At 36.7% G+C, this 20,794-nt stretch overlaps 1 protein-coding gene across 1 annotated transcript in view; it reads right to left on the bottom strand.

The window, feature by feature from the left end:
* Positions 1–20,794, bottom strand: part of mgat4b (alpha-1,3-mannosyl-glycoprotein 4-beta-N-acetylglucosaminyltransferase B) — a 146,648-nt gene that overhangs the window by 49,154 nt on the left and 76,700 nt on the right. Inside the window, exons 2-4 of the mRNA XM_016237254.1 lie at positions 5,716–5,895; positions 4,017–4,160; positions 2,264–2,397 (exon numbers count right to left, since the gene is read on the bottom strand). Of these exons, the coding sequence (XP_016092740.1) occupies positions 2,264–2,397; positions 4,017–4,160; positions 5,716–5,895 (458 nt within the window). The remainder of the gene's footprint in view (positions 1–2,263; positions 2,398–4,016; positions 4,161–5,715; positions 5,896–20,794) is intronic.

Raw genomic sequence — 20,794 nt, 5'->3', positions numbered from 1 at the left:
AGTGGGGTGGGGTGTATATATATATATATATATATATATATATATATATATATATATATATATATTCTCAGCACAGAGGCTGAGAATGCCGAGAAGGGTTTTTTGACAATTTTATGTGTATGTATCTCAAACGCAAGGAGATGTGAAAGAAGAATTTGCGCACTGTCTGAAACACATCTCTGTGCGTGCTTCAGGTGTGTGCAGCTGCTGTACACACATTGAAAACAGCGCGTGAGTAACGAATCGAGTTCTCTTTCGTTTCTTCTTGTGGTTTAAAATCGCTTGAACTTGTAAACTGGCAAATTAATCTGCGAATCACATGCATGCTGACGTGTGGGGCCTGGTCCGTACATATCATGGATCAACTGCGATCTGTTTAACCCCTAATATAGCCTATGACAGATCAGAACAATCATTAATTTACTAATTAGCTTACAACAAAAAAAAAAATAAATAATTAGAACAATCATTAACGCACCAATAAATAACGGTGTCATACACATTTGTCCCAGAACGTTCTTGCGGCACGGTAGCAAGTTACAACACTTCCACGGCCCGGTATTGGGTCGTGACCCGGTGGTTGGGGACCTCTGCTCTAATGCACTAGTACTGTAAGAAAGTTACTTTCTATGGCCATGAAAATATAATTTCTTAAGAGTTGATATGAATTTACACTGAATGTTCGCTGGACGAAAAGATTAGTTGATGGTAATATTAATTCTGCTACAGTTACTACTGGCAGCTGATATAAATAATTGTAATTAATTATAATTAATAGTAATTATTTATATACATTTACCTTTTGAGCTAATTTGTTACATGAGCAATATTAATAGTTATAATATTAATATTAATAGTAAAGCCTGCCTTAGCAAACACCACTAGTTTCTTGCAATCAAATGAACAGTAAGGAGTTCCTGTGAGACATCAACAAAGCACATCTTTCTCTGCGGTCTGACTTTATGTCAACACATTTGCATCAACTGAAAGCCGGTATCGGTATCGGTGCATCCCTATTTGGGACACAACTTGTGTTAATTGGGCTGTGTACAGACACTAATGACTGAACAGCAGGGCAGTGATGTGTTATTACGGGTCAGTGCTGCTAGCAGCTACACAAGCCAGCATTATAATCATTGGGGAAACAGACCTGCAAACAGTAGAGTAGCTCCGCATAAACACATTTCATTACACCAAATACACAAAATAATGTTCTTTTTAGCAGCATCATATGACCCCTTTAAAGTAGATAAACTACAGTAAAACTACTAGTTTTGGAGGGGGTGGGACAAACAATATTTTGAATTTGGACTGCACTACCCATTTAAACCACTAGCTGTCAGTATTACTGTGACGACTGGGGTGGGGTTGAGAGTTGTGGGGGCGGAGCGAGGCTGGTGGAGCAAATGTTAATGGTTAGCACCTGCATCACACACAGAATAAAAGGAGAAGTGATGACAGTGAAGTGATGACTGAGGGGCTGCTGCTTACTTTTGTTTTGCTGTTTATTTTATAAAAATTTATGTTAAACGTATGCCGGTTCCCACCTCTTTCTTCCCTGAACTCGAACACTGTTACAATTACATACTGTACCTTTAAAGTCAAAGCAAAATTTACCATTGCAAATCTCAGAGCAACACTGAGCAGAGGCATTTTGTTGCTGAGTGAATCAGCGTTTCGAACTAATTGGTCGGTAAATGATTCAATGATTTACTCTTAAAGAGACTTTCTTATATACTGGATGAATTTGAACAAATTGTTGTGATTCAGTGACTCACTAATAAAGTCAATCAAAAGTCACTTCTGGCTTCTTTTGGAGCTATATATATAAATCATAATTACTATTGGATGTAATAGAGAAAGCAGGTAAAGTCACGAGAAAACAAGATGTGACACCCACATATGATACATGATTACACAACACACACAGATCACATTTCTGGGTCTCATAAAGGTCTCATTTTAAGGACCAATTTTCACTATTAACTAGTTGCTTATTAGCATGCATATTACTATGCTGTTATTGGCTGTTTATTAGTACTTATAAAGCACATATTGATGCCTTATTCTGCATGACCATATTCTAGATCCCTTACTCCACACCATACCTAAACTTAACAACTACCTTACATTAATAAGCAGCAAATTAGCAGTTTATTGAGGGGAAACTCTTAATTAATTGTGAATACGTGTTCCCTAAAAATGCTACATCCTCATAAAAAAAATGAATCCATTCTCCATATTCTTGTTGTTATGATCTTACCTCGGCAATGAAGACAACAATCACGCAGTCCTCCTTCTCGGCCGGACTCAGTTCTGACATCAGCGAGCTCAGCGTGTCTGTCAGGTAGGAGTGCACCTCTCTCTTCACACTGGGCACCCCCATCACTATCGACACTGAGAGACAGAGAGACAGTCACTAATGAGCCCTGAGTGCATTCACTTTTGACAGATCTCCACTAAAGCATACTATACCACTCACACACACAATTCAGCATGCAGAGTCCTGTCTGACTGTGCATTTGCATTTCTAAGAGCTCAGTCCTAATTAAAGCTGGATGGAGAGCCTGCGGGACAGCGAGTGTCTCCTCCCCACCAGGGGCTGAGGCTGTGTTGGACAGCACCCCAGAGAACTGTCCACTCAGATGGGCCAGAGACCCGGACACAGCTGGGCAGAGAGCCGGGACAGGAGATGGAGAGAGGTACGACATCTTTCATGAGTTGGACAGAGAGACCATATTTTGAGCGTGATGATATAATAAGCGTTTGGCAGATATGAGGTAAGAGGATCGCAAAGACCCAGACGATGAAATTAACTTTTTTATTTTCAGCTGAATTTTTTACATTTTATGAGGGCATATTTTTCAAACTGCTCTTCCAGGTCTCTATAATCACGCAAAAGGGACATAAATACACATCAGAGTGTCACTAAAATTGGGTATTACAGGATGATGAGATCATCATGCAGGGCAGATAATAGACGCCTGAGGAACCACATAACGTAAAAATAATGTTCAAAAGTTTGAGCATTATTTGGCAAAAATACAGTAAAATATTACTGCAATTAATTTTTTTTTCATTTGAATATAAATTAAAATGTAATTTATTTCTGTGATCAAAGCTGAATTTTCAGCATCATTACTCCAGTCTTCAGTGCCACATGATCCTTCAGAAATCATAACAAAATGCTGATTTGCTGCTCAAGAAGCATTTCTGATTATTATCACTGTTGAAAATGTTGATGTATATTTTTTCAGGATTCTTTGATGAATAGAAAGCATATATTTGAAATTCATATTGTAACAATGTAAAAGTCTGAGCTGTCATTTTTGACCAATTTAATTGGTCCTTGCTGAAAAAAGCACTCATTTCTAAAATTTTCAATGTTAAAAATATAACACTAGAGGAAATATAGGTGTTCAAACCTGAAATGAACCTGAATGTGTATTCATTCTACTTTTATTACAGTAGGAATGACTATTTATTGTGTTCTTATTGTCGACTGAGAAGGGTAACTAATACTAATTTAGCAGCCTAAACTGTTAAAGGAATAGATGAACTCTAGATATGGTCCTAACATCACTGTCTGTCATCACATCTTTTTTATCTGTGCTAATAGCAATTTAAATACGAGCTCACAGACCTATAAAAGCTGATATAAACCAACAAATACAGAAGTATTTGTTAACGATGTACAAGACATAGAAACAAGAATATGTTAGATGACATATCTCAGCAGATAGTGATGTTTGCCGTTTCAGGGTTTTCTTTGTGTTCAGCGTTAGTCATAAACCGCTTCATGTTAGTCGCACATTCAACAACACTTGCCTCTGAGATGGTGAATACAGAGATTCAACAATATTGCATGAACTCATCTGACAGCAGCAGGTCACTCGAGGCACCAAACCCATATTTTACACTGAATCTGTATAACTAGACAGGCCTGGAGGAGAATGTAACAAAACCTACCAAACGTCACAGAGAAACTCATTACAGGGCTGTTTTCTCGCACTAACCTCCGGTGCGGCCCTGGCCGATGTGCACGGCCGGCTGGAGGCTGGTCTCTTTGGCCAGCAGGTGCGGCAGATGGTGGAAGATACTGGGCAGCTGAAGAACATTCTTACTGCTGGTCACGTTCCACAGCTTCAGCTTGGTCTCATCTGAATGAGATGACAAGCACACAAAAATATGTGACTATAACAGTAAGCTGGTTTAAACTATTTGCACATGATCTTGGATCCAGTCGCTACTGGAGTAGCATACATATGAACCAGTCATATACAAGGAATTCTCCATCCAAAACACATACATCCACATGTATGACTCTCTTTCTTCTATGGCCAGTTGCATAAAATCCTGTGTGTTAAGACTGTCTTAAGAACTAGTCTGACCAGCTAGCAGTTAGCCATCTTATTGTTTGGATTCAACGTATACGTCTTTATGTAACCGAATTTAATACGTTTAAACTATTTGCACATGATCTTGGATCCAGTCGCTACTGGAGTAGCATACATATGAACCAGTCATATACTTAAAAGGAATTCTCCATCCAAAACACATACATCCACATGTATGACTCTCTTTCTTCTATGGCCAGTTGCATAAAATCCTGTGTGTTAAGACTGTCTTAAGAACTAGTCTGACCAGCTAGCAGTTAGCCATCTTATTTTTTGGATTCAACGTATACGTCTTTATGTAACCGAATTTAATAAATATTACCAGTCTTAAAGAAAAAAAAATAGATGGCTAACTTGTAAGACTAGTCTAAACCTTTTATGCAACTGGCCCCAAAGCAAGAGAATAAAGCAGAAGACAAAGAAATGATAATAAAAAAAGAGCTTTGAGTTTATTCAATCTTACTTGCATATGTTTCAATGCTCAGACTTTGTCTTTAGAGGCTTATTTCCTCCATATTTACATTTATACTATATAGCTGATAGAAGTAGCAGCTTAATGATATTCCTAATGAAAAGACATGTCATAAGTAAGAAAATAAACATTTTGAAAACACAGCTGACAGCTGGGCATGTTGTGATCCTTTATAACTGAACAGAAATTTTTGGCATGGAAGCCACAAAATACATGAGTTAAATGCACTTCTTGCACATGCTTCACAATGTGATGTCGCTTATGTCAAACGTATGAGAGTTGGCTGTGAGTAATGGTTATAGATAAAGAAGTTTCAAATATTAGTATTTTTCTCACACACCATTGTGTTCACTTTGTGTGGTTTTTTGAAGCTATGCGATACTTGCTTCCATTACAAGACAGACATGGATTTTTTTTTTTTAAATATTCATGTGTGTTTATCTGAAGAAAGTAATTTAATGTACCCTTTAAAGAGACTGTTTACACAAAAATTTTTATTCTCTTATAATTTACTCATAAATCTGTAAGACTTACTTCTGTGGAATTATAAAAATGTTGATAGTTTTTTTTTTTTGGCGAAATATTTTTGTTGTTTTGGACACCAATGTCTTTCATTTTATGGATAAAACAGTTGAAACATTCTTTAAAACACATTCTTTATGTTCCACAGAAAAAAAGTAAGTCAAACAGGTTTGGAATGATGTGATCGTGTGTAAATGATGTCTACATTTTCATTGTTGGGTGAACTACTCCTTTAATTGTAGCCCTAAAATCAAAGGACAGTGATTGGTTGATATAAAACCATCCTCTGTTGTTCCGGGATGTTGTGGTGTTGTTTAGTCTGACCTGACAGGCTGCTCCAGGTGCGGTTGATGTCCCGCAGCGCTTGTTTCTCAGCGATGGCTCGCTTGATTTCGTCCAGCACCAGGTTGAGCTCTTTGGAGCGTTTGAGGTTCTCTTGCTCAGCGGAGTGCAGACGGTCTTTCAGGGCCAGAAATTCTCGCTGGTAAATGTCTACGACATTACCTACAAACAGAAGAAAGAGAACAACACTAATTTGTGAAAAGCTGCAGCTTTTGCGTTTTCTTAACATCTTACTTTATAATTTATTATAACAGCATTCAATTATTCAGTCAAAAGAACCGTTATGTTATGCATCAATAAATAAAGGCCAATAATTTAACACCGAATATGAGCATGTTCCTCAGAGGCTTTTATTTAATGGGGTTGTTTTTCAGACGTTAACAAAGATGACGAGTGTAAAAAATGAGAGGATATTTTGAGTCTCCGTTTCTTGTTCTCGGTGCCCTTTAAAGGGCTGAAACTGCACTCGTTTACATTTAAACACTGGTTTTCTTAGACAGGGAGAGAATAGAAGTGGTGTCGTGTAACCAGCCAGTCATTCATGACATTTAAACACGTGTTTTAGTGAGGTTGCCTGTTTTCTCCATGTCTCGGGTCATAACCTTCCATAATGGGCCGATCAATGTTCCTGACCCCAGAGGTCAACATGCAGAGACAGTTAGTAACACAAACCTGTTCTTTCATCCCTCAAATACAGCTCAAATGTCAAAGTTTAAAGTGCATTTATTCTTTAAGTATTTAAAGCATTTAAAGAAATGAAAACTACTGATCTGTTTAGATGGCATGTCGACACACATTCAGATAATTAATCAATAAAAATATAATGGCATCACTTTAAAAAGGTTCCATTTGTCAACATTATTTATTTAACTACATTAGTTAACATGATCTAACAAGCAAAAATACTTCATTTAAAAAAGCATTTATTACTCTTCGTTAATTACATATACTAACACATTTTTCAAATGAAAAGTTGTATCTATTAATGCTAGCTGATGGACCTGAGAATAATAAACATTAACAAAGAATAATAAACACTGTAACAAATGTATTGCTCATTGTTAGTTAATATTAGTTAATGCATTAAATATAGTTAACAAATAGAACCTTATTGTAAAGTGTTATCAATGTAATGCTTAATTGTTTTTTTATGTGATGCTGACAGCACAAGAACTTTTAGGATGATCAAGCGGTCTCAAACAATCCTGGCATTTAAAAAAAATATTAAAATAATATACTTACTCTAGATAATATTATTATTATTATATTTATTTATTTATTAAAGCATTATCTAAAGAGTGCATTCATTTAAGAAATGAATACATTTACTGCGGGAATCAGCCTATGAATATCTTACTTACAGTTGTCTCTGTGTATTAAGCTGAGATAGGAGAAAGCATTTTAAAACCAATTAAATTACACACTTCACCTGGTATATAAGATTTCTAATTTTCTCATCTGACTGAGATAGTTTCTTTTCCTCCTTTGCTCTAAACACACTCTAGAAACGAAAGAATAATGAGGATTTATGCTTTGCGGGATAATCCTGAGCATGCAGGCTTTTTCTGGGAGAAATGCCCACTCTCAGCGCACAGCCCACACACACACACACACACACACACACACACAAACTCCGTCATGCCATCGGAGTCCAAAGCCCTTGTGTAATCTGAAATTACTCCGCTCCACACAAGTGCAATCCAATCCACACTTCAGATTGGGGAGGAGAGGTACATATAATACCCTGCAGAGTGAGATAATCTACTGATGTACTGATGACATCTTCACTATGATCCCTACACTCGATTACTGCTGAGTGCTGGTGGCCTCTCACAAAGACGGAGAGCCAGAGACACGCTCACATAAAGAGTGTGTGCAGATATACACTTAAACGCATGTATTACAGCATGTACAGTGTATCTATTATTACAGACGAACAGAGTGCAGATGGATTGGGACAGACAGAGTAAAGGATCAAATATACTGCATAAAGCAATAAGCCCCAAGAAGCTGTGGTTTACCTAAAAACCCCTTAAGCTGTTATGAATTCACTGTAAACCACGGCTTCACGGGGCTTATTGCTTTTATAAAACGGTTATTCCATATACGTAGTACAAACAAAACACAACATTTTTTAAAAATAAACAAAACAAAACATCAACAACAAACAATAATAAAAACACACACATATATATATATATATATACACACACACATATACATTTGAGGGGCCGTACAAGCCATAATTCATTCTGGCACGCTCACACACTTACATTCTCCTTTCACATGCATATACTGTATATACATAAATAACAATATTTTAAAACAGGCTACGCTCTCTTTATGCTAAATATAATTGATTGATATTCCTTTTTTTCATACATATGTACTCGTCTGGGAATAGCTGCATTAGCGTGTCTGAAGAAGGCCGCCAAGTGTACTCACACATGCTTTAAAAGAACTTTGATCAAGCTCAGCGTGTCTCTATGTAAATTGGACACACAACAGTGTGTGTTTGTCCCTGCTGCAGTGCATGTGGCTGCGTTCATCTTATTAAAAGAGAAGTCTTAAGACAGCCGTGACATCTTGCCAAGCTTTGCTGTCACACTGACAACCTGACAAATACAGACGAGAAATGTGAAAATGTGAGGGTGCTTAGCCTGGTTTAGTCGTTAAGATGATTTAACAGCATAGTCGTGGCCATTTTGACACCTGGCGGTGTGAGATGACCAGCTGTTTTAGATGTGTGTGTCCGTTTTCAGACAAACGGACGTCAAAATTCACACTTCCATCAGACTCTAATGGAGCTGCCCTTGATTCACTCTAACATCATTTTGTTTACTTCCTTCTTTCATGGAAATGTGTTGGTTTATAGCAGAAGAGAAGAAAAGAAAAGGGCTTGACATGAAAGTGCGAAAGAAAGTGTTGCCTATAATTTACTAGAGCGCTCACAAAGTGTCTTAATGAATTACTTCACAGATTCCGATGCTCTCTTCAGCTTGAGTCTTTAGCAGGTCAAAAATAATTCATCCTGAAATTCATTACTGAAAAACAGAAATCCCTGAGCAATGATGCCAGAACGTTTGAAAGGCTTTACAAAAATACTCCAATTGTGATAATTCCACTGCTCTGAAAGGTCTTCTAATTAAAACTGCTTTCATTGGGCGGTCTCCAAGATTCATCTCTCACATGCTTAATTATCTCATTTAGATCATTATAATTATCTTAATATCTTGAGCTCATTTAATTGTGTTGGCTTGAACATTTCTGAGACAAATCTAAAAGAAAAACATACGTTAGCACCATGCAACAGTGAAAAATAAACTCGATTTCTACATCTTCCGAGTTGTACTTGATCGGGTACTTTAACATTGATAATAATCAGAAATGTTTCTTGAGCAGCAAATCAGCATATTAGAATGATTTCTGAAGATCATGTGGCACTGAAGACTGGAGTAATGATGCTGAAAATTCAGCTTTGATCACAGGAATACATTATATTTTACAGTATAACAAAAAAAAGAAAGGATTTATTTTCAACTGCAATAATATTATAAAAAAAAAATATTTATGACCCTAAACATTTGAACGGTGGTTAACATATTAATTATTAAAAAAATATTAGTGATTAGAGATATATATATAGTGAAAATTCCAAAAGGGGTGGGTGTATGTGCCATATTTTGGAGACACACTGTTATCCAGACATGAGCTAAATGTGACAATACTTCCTTTTGGAGATGTCCTCATTTATAAAAACATAATTTGTTTCTATTTTTTTTTTTTATGTAAAAACTCATTAGGTTTTCTGTTAGGATTAGGGTTAGGTTACTGTATGTACAGAATGTTGCATTTAGATGTAGTCAACTAAGTGTGAGTGTGTGTGTGTGTGTAAATGTAGTCTAGACAGTATCATGTTGAGCGGTATCTCTGAGGCTGTCAGAAATCCCATTGACTCTCTCACTTTCCATCTTATCGAGTATATGTTCCTCTTTCATTTGGCCTTCTCTCTTTGCTTTCATTTTGTAAAGTGGCTTGGATTCCTGCCTGGCTTTTTCCTAATGGGCAAAATCCATACAGATCCCGAAACCAGATCATTCCATCCGTTTGAGCGGAAACAATGACGTATTAAATACAATCCTCTTGTACTGGCACTCTAAATGATCTATCTTTATACAGACAGTGCAGAAATTCTGACTCTGTATGTGAATGACCAGCATCTTTAACAGGTCCATAAAGAGCATAAGGGAGTAAATTGTGAAAACAGAAAGTCCTTGGCTTGTTGAATCACTGCTGCAGCGGTTGAGTATCAGTGGAGAGGTCATCCACAGAAAGCGGTTGAAAGGCCAGGTACAACGGGTCAAATCAGATCCAGCACACAGAAACAGCCAATGACATTTTCCCAGGGCAGAGCAGCAGTGCGGGGTCCCCCACAAATAACAAAAACAACAATTCAGTTCAGGTTCATCCACAAGAAAGGCTAGGGTTATGGAAAAACGGCTTTAATCTCGTCTAAGCACTCAACTGGAGAAATATCTTATATATGAAGTTCTGTTTATCCAAGTTTTCAACAATTTTTGACTAGGGTTGCAACAACTAATCGATAAAAACCAATAATGGAACAAATTTGATTATAAGTTAACTACGTCTGTTCGCCGTGCATGGAAAACATCGCTAGTCACGTTACTTTACAGTAGTGAATAAGGCATTTCTATGGACAAAACATTTCTAGGAAACAGCAGAGGACACAAAGTGAGCTGCTGCAGGAAAAGTGCATGACCCAAGTTATGCCAACAAATGAGAAAATTAGAAACTTGCAAGCATATAGCGTATAGCTTGCTTTGGCATGTGCACTGACAACACATGTTGTTTTGTGCATTTGATGCATGTCTTCCTTGTGCAAAATTTACATGTATGGTTATAAATTTACATAAATTGACATGCATGGTTATATCCTGATCTGTAAATGATAGAAAGTCACAGGTTCACACACCTGTTTCTGTTCTCCCTGATTATTTCCCCAGTGTATTTCCGCTCTGAGTTTTCTTTGTTCCATTGTCTGGTCTCGTTACGGATATGTTTGCATATATATATTTTCATGTGGATTTGCATTGACTTCTGCTATTTTCTCCTAGATTATTAAAGTATTTTCTAACTCTATTCCTGGATCGCGAGTGGTTGATATAACCGTTACAATGAGGTATAAATATAATATAATTTCTTCAAATATTTAATTTGGCTATCTTAACCGATTAGTGGAGATGATAATTGACTATCAAAATAATGATTAGTTGCAGCCCTAAATTCAATAAAAAATTTCAATAATACACACAGATGTTTTTTTTTTCATCTCATACTTATGATTCTAATTAGATCTCATTTATATTAAATCAACATTACAAATATTACAAAAAAATCTGTCATCATGATGTACTAATACCAAAATGTATATACCTACAATTTAAATATATCCGTAAAAATCAATTTTACAATTTTCTCATTATAGACATTAGAATTCTCGGGGAAATGTGTTTAATTGTCATGAAAATAATGTCACAGTTTAAAAATCGTGATGGTCTCAAGGAAAGCTTAATTTGCTTCATGCAAAATTAAAATGTCTTGTTTTGTCTTTTGATTTAGATGGGAAACATTACATAAGGTCACGCCACATTGGTTATTGTAATTACAAGATGGCAGAGATTCTGCTCTGAGCAGAAACTCAGTAATAATGTGTTTCCATGGCAATGCCAAAGGGTCAAGGTTTGCGTGGATGGCAGGGTCCAGCAGATGCAGTAACTACCACGATTCTACCTCTTTCTTCATGGACGCTCATTTATGTGCATTTAGGCAAAATATATATATTTTTTGCAAGCATCATGACAAGTGAAGGGTTTGGAACTGTTCTTCAGGCATCAGTCCATCAGTGTTGTCATGATGCTAATTCTTGTGATGGTAACTCTTTAGATTAGGGAACACTATTCACTATTAACTAGTTGCTTATTAGCATGCATATTACTAGCACATTGGTGTTTATTAGTACTTATAAAGCACATATGTATGCCTTATTCTGCATGAGCATATTCTAGATCCATTACTCCACACCATACCTAAACTTAACAGTTACCTATTAATAAGCAGCAAATTAGGAGTTTACTGGGGCAAATGTTGTAGTTAATAGTTAGTTAATAGTGAGAATTGGACCTCAAAGTGAAACGAGACCCTTGTGAAATTCTCTAAGTATTATAGTTCATATTGGCCATCACTCCATGGCCATGATACTAGGGTGACTGCTTGGTTATTGCTCAGCTGCAGGACAGTTGATGTCAGTTTGTGGGACACATTTATCTGAGAAAGATAAATGTAGTAATGTAAATGTCGATGATGATTGGACGATAACATGCTTTAAATTATCAATAGGCTTTGTTAATGGTGACCGGCTCTGTGATTCAGTGATAAAATGTAATTTACTCCATGGGACCTATTCAGTCTACTAAATACACTGAACTGAATAACAGGTTAGTAGATAAAAATCACATTTTATAGCAAAATACATTTTCCTATGCAGTGACTGGTTTATGTTTCTTTATTAGACTATGCAACCATTAAATGAGTTTTACCAGATTCAGCGCACCTTGTTCTAGAAGAACTGACCTAGCTGTATTTAACAACATTTGATGAGGTCCACACTGATTCCTTTGCTCCGTCCAGTCAGCAGAAAATACCCTCTCTACGGACGCAATGCTCTAGCTGTGCAAACAGATTTTTTTTATCATGTTTTCTTATTTCCATATTGTGCTTTCAGTAGAAAAAACAATAATAAAGACATAACTGAAATGCAGGACATGCAGGAAGGTTTTCACCCTACACGATACATGTAGGACTTTGTTGCTAATGACAGAGCAACAAAAAATCCACCTCTAAATACTCTTGATACATTTTTAAGGTCAAAGAATTTATGCAAGGTAACCGTGGCGATAACAATATGGCATAACAAAACATAGCATATTGAAGATGCCACTGCCAACATGGTTATTTTTACATGACATCACAACAGTCAAGTGAGAACAGCTGGAGTTTTTTTAAATATAAAAAAAACACTTATGTTCGGCCTTTGTCATGCATGTCTTCACTAAGTGCTTTATGAAATCAGACTCTACATGACAGACAGACCAGAGAGAGAGAGAGAGAGAGAGAGAGAGAGAGAGAGAGAGAGAGGGAGCTCTGACTAATCTTATGAATCGGATGTGTAAGGAAAAACGGAATAAAACATGATTTCTTCATCTGTGTGCTGCTGCTGTATCAGTTTATAAGGTCACTGAGGTTTAAATGCAGGAGGAAAACAAGCACAGAGTGAGTCAGATGCAAATGAGTGCAGTTACAGTACCTGCTGCATGAGTACAGTAGATGATACGTGTGTGCGAATATGATCATATCACAGATCAGAGTCACAAACACATACAGTATGTGTGCTTATTTCAGCATGGTAAGCTACTCTTTTGTATCTTTAGGTTGTCAAACACAGAAAAAAATTGGCAAATTGTCTTGAAATAAACAGGAAATAAATCCAAATGATCAGGCTTAAAATGCAATATGATATTGGCTGTTGTAGTGAATATCATATTTAGTATGATATTCAGTCATGTAGCCGTGGGTATTCATCAGGAATACATTATATAGTGAGACAACAGATCGATCTGACAGCATGAAACAGAGTGATGTCATTATATCATGATGAGACAGTGATAAGTGATCACAGCAGTGACAGCACATAATAAATCAGTCATCCCAATACAGTCATAAACCACTCAAGCATGTTGTTATTAACAGTATAAAGCGGAGGGTCTATAACCCCCTTAAAGGGTTAGTTCACCCAAAAATGAAAATTAGTCCATAAATTACTCACCCTCAAGTCATCCTAGGTGTATATGACTTTCTTCTTTCAGACGAATCCAGTCGGAGTTATATAAAAAAATTGTCTTTGATCTTTCAAGCTGTTTAATGCCACTCAGCGGGTATTGCATTGCTTCAGTCCAAAAGAAGTTAAATAAAAAGCGCCCATCCATAAATCAAAAGTGTCTCAGACGGCTCCGGGGGGTGAACAAAGGCCTACTGTAGCGAATCGATGCATTTTTGTAAGAAAAATATCCATATTCAAAACGTAATAATCACTTTAACGTAGCTTGCGCCAAAAGTTGTACACGGAAGCAGCTGAGGTCAGCGCTGTGCATGCGCCGGTGAGTCTTGTGAAAACCAACTGTTTGTTAACAGGAGCAAAGGAAGCAAAGTTTCCTTTCTTTAGCAAAGGAAAACCAGTCTCCTCTTGGCTTATATCGAACTTCTCCTACATTCTTCTTTACAAATCCTTGTTTTGTATTTCTAATAAGTGACCGCTGTTTTTTTCTCTCCCCTGCGCTTCCGCGTTAGTCACTTCTGAGCGGCGCATGCGCAATGCTGTACTCATATGTCATCCGCCCGGAGCTGCTTCCGTGTAGGAGTGTTTGCACAAGCTACATTAAAGTGATTATTACGTTTTGATAATTTGGATATTTTTTTTACAAAACCGCTTCGATTCGCTACAGGAGGCCTTTGTTCACCCCCCAGAGCCGTGTGAGACACTTTTTTTTTTTTATGGATGGGCACTTTTTATTTAACTTCTTTTGGATGGATGCATGCAACACCCGCTGAGTGGCATTAAACAGCTTGAAAGATCAAAGACAATTTTTTATATAACTCCGACTGGATTCGTCTGAAAGACGAAAGTCATATACACCTAGGATGACTTGAGGGTGAGTAATTTATGGACTAATTTTCATTTTTGGGTGAACTAACCCTTTAACTGTAGTAAAAATCACTTTAACGATAAATCTCTTGTGGCTGGTTGCTTTTATATGGTAACACTTTACAATAAGGTCTCATTATTTCATGTAATAACTAACAATGAGCAATACATTTGTTATATTTATTCATCTTTGATAACATTACTTATTAAAAACATAGCTGTTCATTGTTTGTTCATGTTAGATCAGGTCCATTAACTAATATTAAGAGATACAACTTTTGATTTCACTAACTTATTAGAAAATTCTGAAATTAACATTAACATTAATAAATGATTGTTTGTTGATGTCAGTTAATATAGTCAACTAATGTTATCTCAAGCTGATGACGCGCCTGCTGTGAGAGATTTGGCACGACATGCAGCGGCACTGTCTCAGTCTCTGTCCGGCGCGGGTACAATAATTATAAATGTTGAAGGTGAGGTACAATTCATATTTCTAAATTAAATAACTTATAAAGTAATTTGAAAACCTTATGTGAGACGTAATTTCACAAACAGCGTGAGTGAATCTAATCACTGCGATCGCGCTCTCTTTCTCTCTCAAAATGCGCAAATTGCTTCAAATCACATTGTGTCTGCACTATAAGGCCCAATCCCAATTCTATTTTATACCACTTCCCCTAGGGGTGATGGCTGTAGGGGTGAAAATATATAAAATATATATAATATATATATAGTAGTGTGACACCACTACTATGCCGTCACATGTCATCATACGTCATCTAGCTCCTACAATACACACACCTATACTGGTGTGCTGGTGTACAATAGAGTCTTTAATTACCTTTCTATATTAATGTGCTGCTTTCTGACACACACACACACACACACACACACACACACTGTATATATCGGAGATCGCGCTGCTCACACATCCAGGAGAAAATAAATTTGTCAACGCTGCCCCACAACTTTTATTAATAACAGTTTAAATACTGAATCGCTACATTATATTTTCCAGCAACGAGAGGAAAAAAATCGCTGTTTTTTTTAAGTAAACTCACTCTAAAAAGAGAAACTCACAGACGCTCATACACGCAACTTGCATCTCTCTCTTTCTCTCTCTCTGAAATTGGCAATATTTGAGAAAAGGGTTTAGCGATTTCTAATTATTGGGGGGACTAGCCCCCCTCAATGTCTACGGTGGTTATCGCCCTGATCAGACATGAAAATATGTTGTGGCACTATCGTGCAGTCTATAATGATATGACATTAGTAAGCAAATATTAGCGATTTTTTGCAAACATTTCTTTGAGTAACATGACCGTAAATATGAACTCACGATTGAATGTAACATAAAACAAATGATTACTTTACGTTAAAATCTTTATTAATGCCAAAAATGCTTACATTTATGTGTCTTTTTGTTCGCTCGGGCAGCCATGTGGCCCCTGAAGCCGGTTTACGCTGAGATAAATCATACCCCTTCATTTGAAGTGTGGTCCTGAAAAATCTTTGTTTGAAGGGTTAAAATATGGCGTTATTTTAATGTCAAATGTTGAGAGTGCATTGTTGTAGCGTGAAGGTAGATTAATTTAAAGGTCCCATATTGTCAAAACTGAAATTTCCAGTTTTTTTCATGATAACTTAGGTCTAGGTGCTATGTAACTACCATTAAAAATTTTTTTAACTACGTTTCAAAACAGTCAATTCACAGTCAAATGCACACAGCCTGCATAAAGTAGCTGTGATTTTTCACGAACCGTTGTGATTTCCGTAAAAAAGGTGACTTCAGAACTACTCAGTCACCGCCTTCAGTCACCACCCCGAGCACTGCCCACAGTCCCACTCTACTTTTGCCAAACTTCCAGACAACACTGCATCCATGCCATTGCTGAGCAACAACAACAAGGAAATATGTCGAGAAAATGTCAGGAAACTACATCATTGAACAGTAGGGCTGTGATGGTCGCCGTGACAAATGCGTCAACTGTTGTCTATTGCCACCGGTGGTAGTACACGTGACGTCACACTCTATAACAAGCATAATACAAAGTTTTGTATACAAGTGTAATAATAGTAACAGTTGCAAATTGTTTTAGACTATAAGTCTATGCTAAGTCACAAATTACCTCAAATGCCATACACAGCGTTTGATCCTTTAGATTGGCAGGTTTGAGCGCAGGAAAATACAGTACAGAATACAGAAACCAAATAGGCTACTACATCGACAATCTGGAATCATTTCCATTTATGTCACCCATCTGCATTTGTACAAGTGTCTTCAAATTCACGTGATCGCAAACGCGCGGCTGGTCAGGTTTGTATTTACTGCATTCGGTGTTTAAAAAAAAACAGGAATTACCATTCTGAAACACCCTGTTGTAAGCGCGTTTGAGGAGGTGGTTGGTTCTGGGTCTGAGCTCAGCTCAAACATGTAAGGCCGGACATTTCCCTCAGCAGTGACCATCATTACCGGTCTTTCTATTGACCTTACTTGTGAGTATCACCAATCCACAGCAGGCTACAGCATACATGACCCTAGTTACCTGTGGTTGGCCTGGCCGTGCGTCACTCAAAAACAACAGGCCAATCAGAAGAGAGGCTCATGAATATTAATTAGACAGGCCAAAATCGACCTGTTCTTTGCAGAGCTCCTGAGAGAGGAGCTGTAAAAATATATTGAGATGATGGTTTTTGCTACTTATACCGCAAATATAAATTCTTAAGAACATCAAGACTTAAAATAAAACTCCAGAAAAGTGTAAATTATGTGACCTTTAATATAATGTGCGAGCGTGAATCTCCCCGCTCGCACGTGGTTTTTCTTTGCTCTTGCACAAAACCGGACATGCGCTCTGAGATACAGTATAAACCTGGTTTATAAAGCGTTCACACTGCACACGGTTGCGGTGCGGCAGTGCGTTCCAGTAGCGGTGCGTCGGCAGCAGTGCAGAGATCGTTATATCACCGAGTCTATTGCTGCGCTGTATATTTTAAAAATATCTAAAAAATGCCCCCTCCACCCCTCAAATTAAAAAATCCCCCCAACAAGTTTCACCTAAGAGCGGAATTCCCCCATTTAAAAAAATGAAATCAAGGCCCTTAGTAAATGTCTAATGTCTTAGTAAATCCTGATTGGAGTATCACTATAAATAATTCTACATGATAAAAAGAAGGCTTTAAAAAGATCGGTATCTGTATCGGCAGATACTGCTTCCTGTGATCGGCAATCGGCCTCAAAAATCCTGATTGGAGCACCCCTAATTACTATTGTATAAAATACGAGAAACAAGTCAATGTTCAACAAATAATTACATTATTACACAGATGTGCGTACACATGTGTGCATACACCCAGTTGGTGAAAGACATCCAATAACCTTGAGTGTTCAAACAGTGATCTAACACATCTAATAGCATAACATATTACATTCAGCAGAACAATCATCTCCACATTATCATCCTCCAAATGAAAATAACCATCCTAATGCACCACAAACACACACACACACACAGCTAAGTAGTAAAAGCCATCAGCTCTAATCCAGCTTAGTAAACAACTAAAAGAGCCACTATCAAATCACTCTCAAATCCAGTCTAACTGCTCTTCACACATACACAAACACACACTCTTAACGAGCCATGCTCATTGTTTCATCTCATGAGGCTGATTATGAGGCTGTAAACTCTGAGCTGTTATGAAGCAAAACTAAAGCCATCGTATGAAAACATCAGCAACAGAAAGCACTTCCAGCGTGTCTCACAGCCCTACATGTAGAAATATGTGTGGAGAGACGTCTAAAGCGCCTGTTCTCAAAAGTTGCCATGGAGAATTGCTTTAAATTGGATATGAATAATATCAAAATGTAAAATTAAGCATTTACATGCACTACAGGGGTTTAATTCAATTTCTATTTGCATGCATATGCACACACCCATATCCTCGCACATACACGCAGCCCACTGAGTGATAAATAACAGATTTCAGCACTACTTCACACACACACACAAAGACTATACAGTCGTTTTATTACGGCCATCTCTCCACACAGACACTCTTCACCACAGGAGGAAAATGAGACCACCAGGCAGGTCTGGAGAGTGTGTCCTGTAGGCTGCACTGCCGGGAAGCTCTTGAACAATGACGCCGTTCACCACACAAATGACGGGTGATTACCGTTAACATTAGAGAGACTTTACCCAGGAGAAGTGGTCTGAGATCAGTTTGCTTTACCACAAATCCAATTCCACTTATTCAAATATATTTATTTCTAACAGAAATATGTGTATAGACACACATACTGTATATGTGCACATAAATACACACACACACACACACACACACACACGTTTACTTAGCTATCTAAATGGGGACATTACATAGACTTCTATTGTTTTTATATACAGATAGTTATACACTTTTTAACCTAAACCCACCCCTACCCCTCACAGAAAATTTCTGCATTCATTATTTTGCAATTATAATTTTAAAAAAAACTTTGTTTACTTTATTTTTATACCAGTTTTACTAATGAGGACGTCCCCAAATTGAGGTTTTTGGCGATTTTGCCAGGTTTTGCTCACTTTTGGGTACAAATTTGTCCCCAAAATATGGTTAAGTAGGTATACACACACACACACACACATATATCAGTGCATCACAATCAACATATAACAATATACCAGTGACCATGTCAAATTATTGGTATCAGTCAATTTGGACTGATATTCAAAACTAGGGATGTATTGATGTTGAAATTCTTGACAATATCAATAAGCTAGCATTTTACTTTTCGTTTATTTTCAATAAATGGCCGATACTATAAATTTATACTATTCTGTTCAAAATGAGAAAAATTAAACATTGAAATTTGTAAAACTAATATAAATATTCACAAAAATTATAATGTACAGTAAGGAATTCTGATAAATATTCCTTTTAAAAATATTTCATTTTTGACATTTTGCTATAGAAGTGTAATGTATAATGCATGAATTAGATCAAATACAATATTAGAGGAGGGACCTCTGCAGTGCTGAAAAACTGGTTAAGAGAATGGAGCTGAGAGACTAATAACCAATGGATATGAATATGATTGCATGGTTTATACAAGAGAGTTTGTGAGTGTTAATAATTACATTTATACAGCAAATCTTCTTTTTTTCAAGAAATTAGAAGCTCTGTAGGAGATTCTTTACCATAATCTCTCACTAACTCTTTAATTTAGAGATAGATGGTGATCTAAATCCTACAACAGGCATAAACAAGTAAATATCCAATTGTTTATACAAATAAATAAAAGATCAGGGGCCTGTACCATGAAGCCAGATTAGCTGGCTAGCCAGGTAAGTTTCAGTTTAGTTTGCACCAATCCTGGGTTTTAGGTACCACGAAAGTGGCTTGGCTTTTAGCGGCATTCATTGCCTTAGTAACTTACACTCCACAGCTAATCTGCTCTGGGGCAGGTTATGTTCTGGTTTAGAGATCTCAAAACGAAATTTGACCAATCAGCTTCAAGCAAAGTGACACATGTCTGACGCAATAAATCCACTCCCCCAGTTTCTCTTACTCCAAACTAAAGGCGCTACATAGGAAAACATTTTTAAACAAAATTGTCTGAATTTAGAGATTTTTTTTTACAATTATTTTATATGATTTATATAATTATTATACCCTTAATCCATTACACAAGCTAGCTTAGTTTAATAGTAATTATTAAGCTTTTATTTAAAATTAATATAAACATATAGATAATATGTAATATAAATACGTTTTAGAATCAATAGCTTTAAACATGACTACATATGAGCTTAGATTTTTAAGTGTTTTTATACCTATAAATTAGGGCTGTCAATCGATTAAAATTTTTAATCTAATTAATCACACCCTTTTTCTGTGATTAATCACAATTAATCACACACTTCATGAAATTAAGCATAGACTATTTATCTTGTTTCGAATGTTTCTTTTGTCATCATTTGCTATATCCAGCAAAGTAAACCAAAAGATTGAAGGGTGATAAAGATACATTTAGATGTCTTTCCAAAAAAGGACACTTAGAAACTCCAAAAGGACACCAAATGATATAAGGAGCCCATATAAGCACATATGAAAGAAAGAAAAAAATCTAAATTTTATAGTATGTGTACAGTGCAACACCAAAGAGCTTTTTTTTAAACATTTTACAGAAGTCAAGTTGCGATACCGAACAGGACCACATGGAGATGCAAAAAAAAAAAAAAAACAAAAAACAACCCCCCCGGAAACCCTTTTTACATC

Source organism: Sinocyclocheilus grahami, unplaced genomic scaffold, assembly GCF_001515645.1.
Source record: "Sinocyclocheilus grahami isolate Dianchi unplaced genomic scaffold, SAMN03320097.WGS_v1.1 scaffold509.1, whole genome shotgun sequence".
NCBI lineage: Eukaryota > Metazoa > Chordata > Actinopteri > Cypriniformes > Cyprinidae > Sinocyclocheilus > Sinocyclocheilus grahami.
This window is presented reverse-complemented; position numbering and strand designations above follow the sequence as displayed.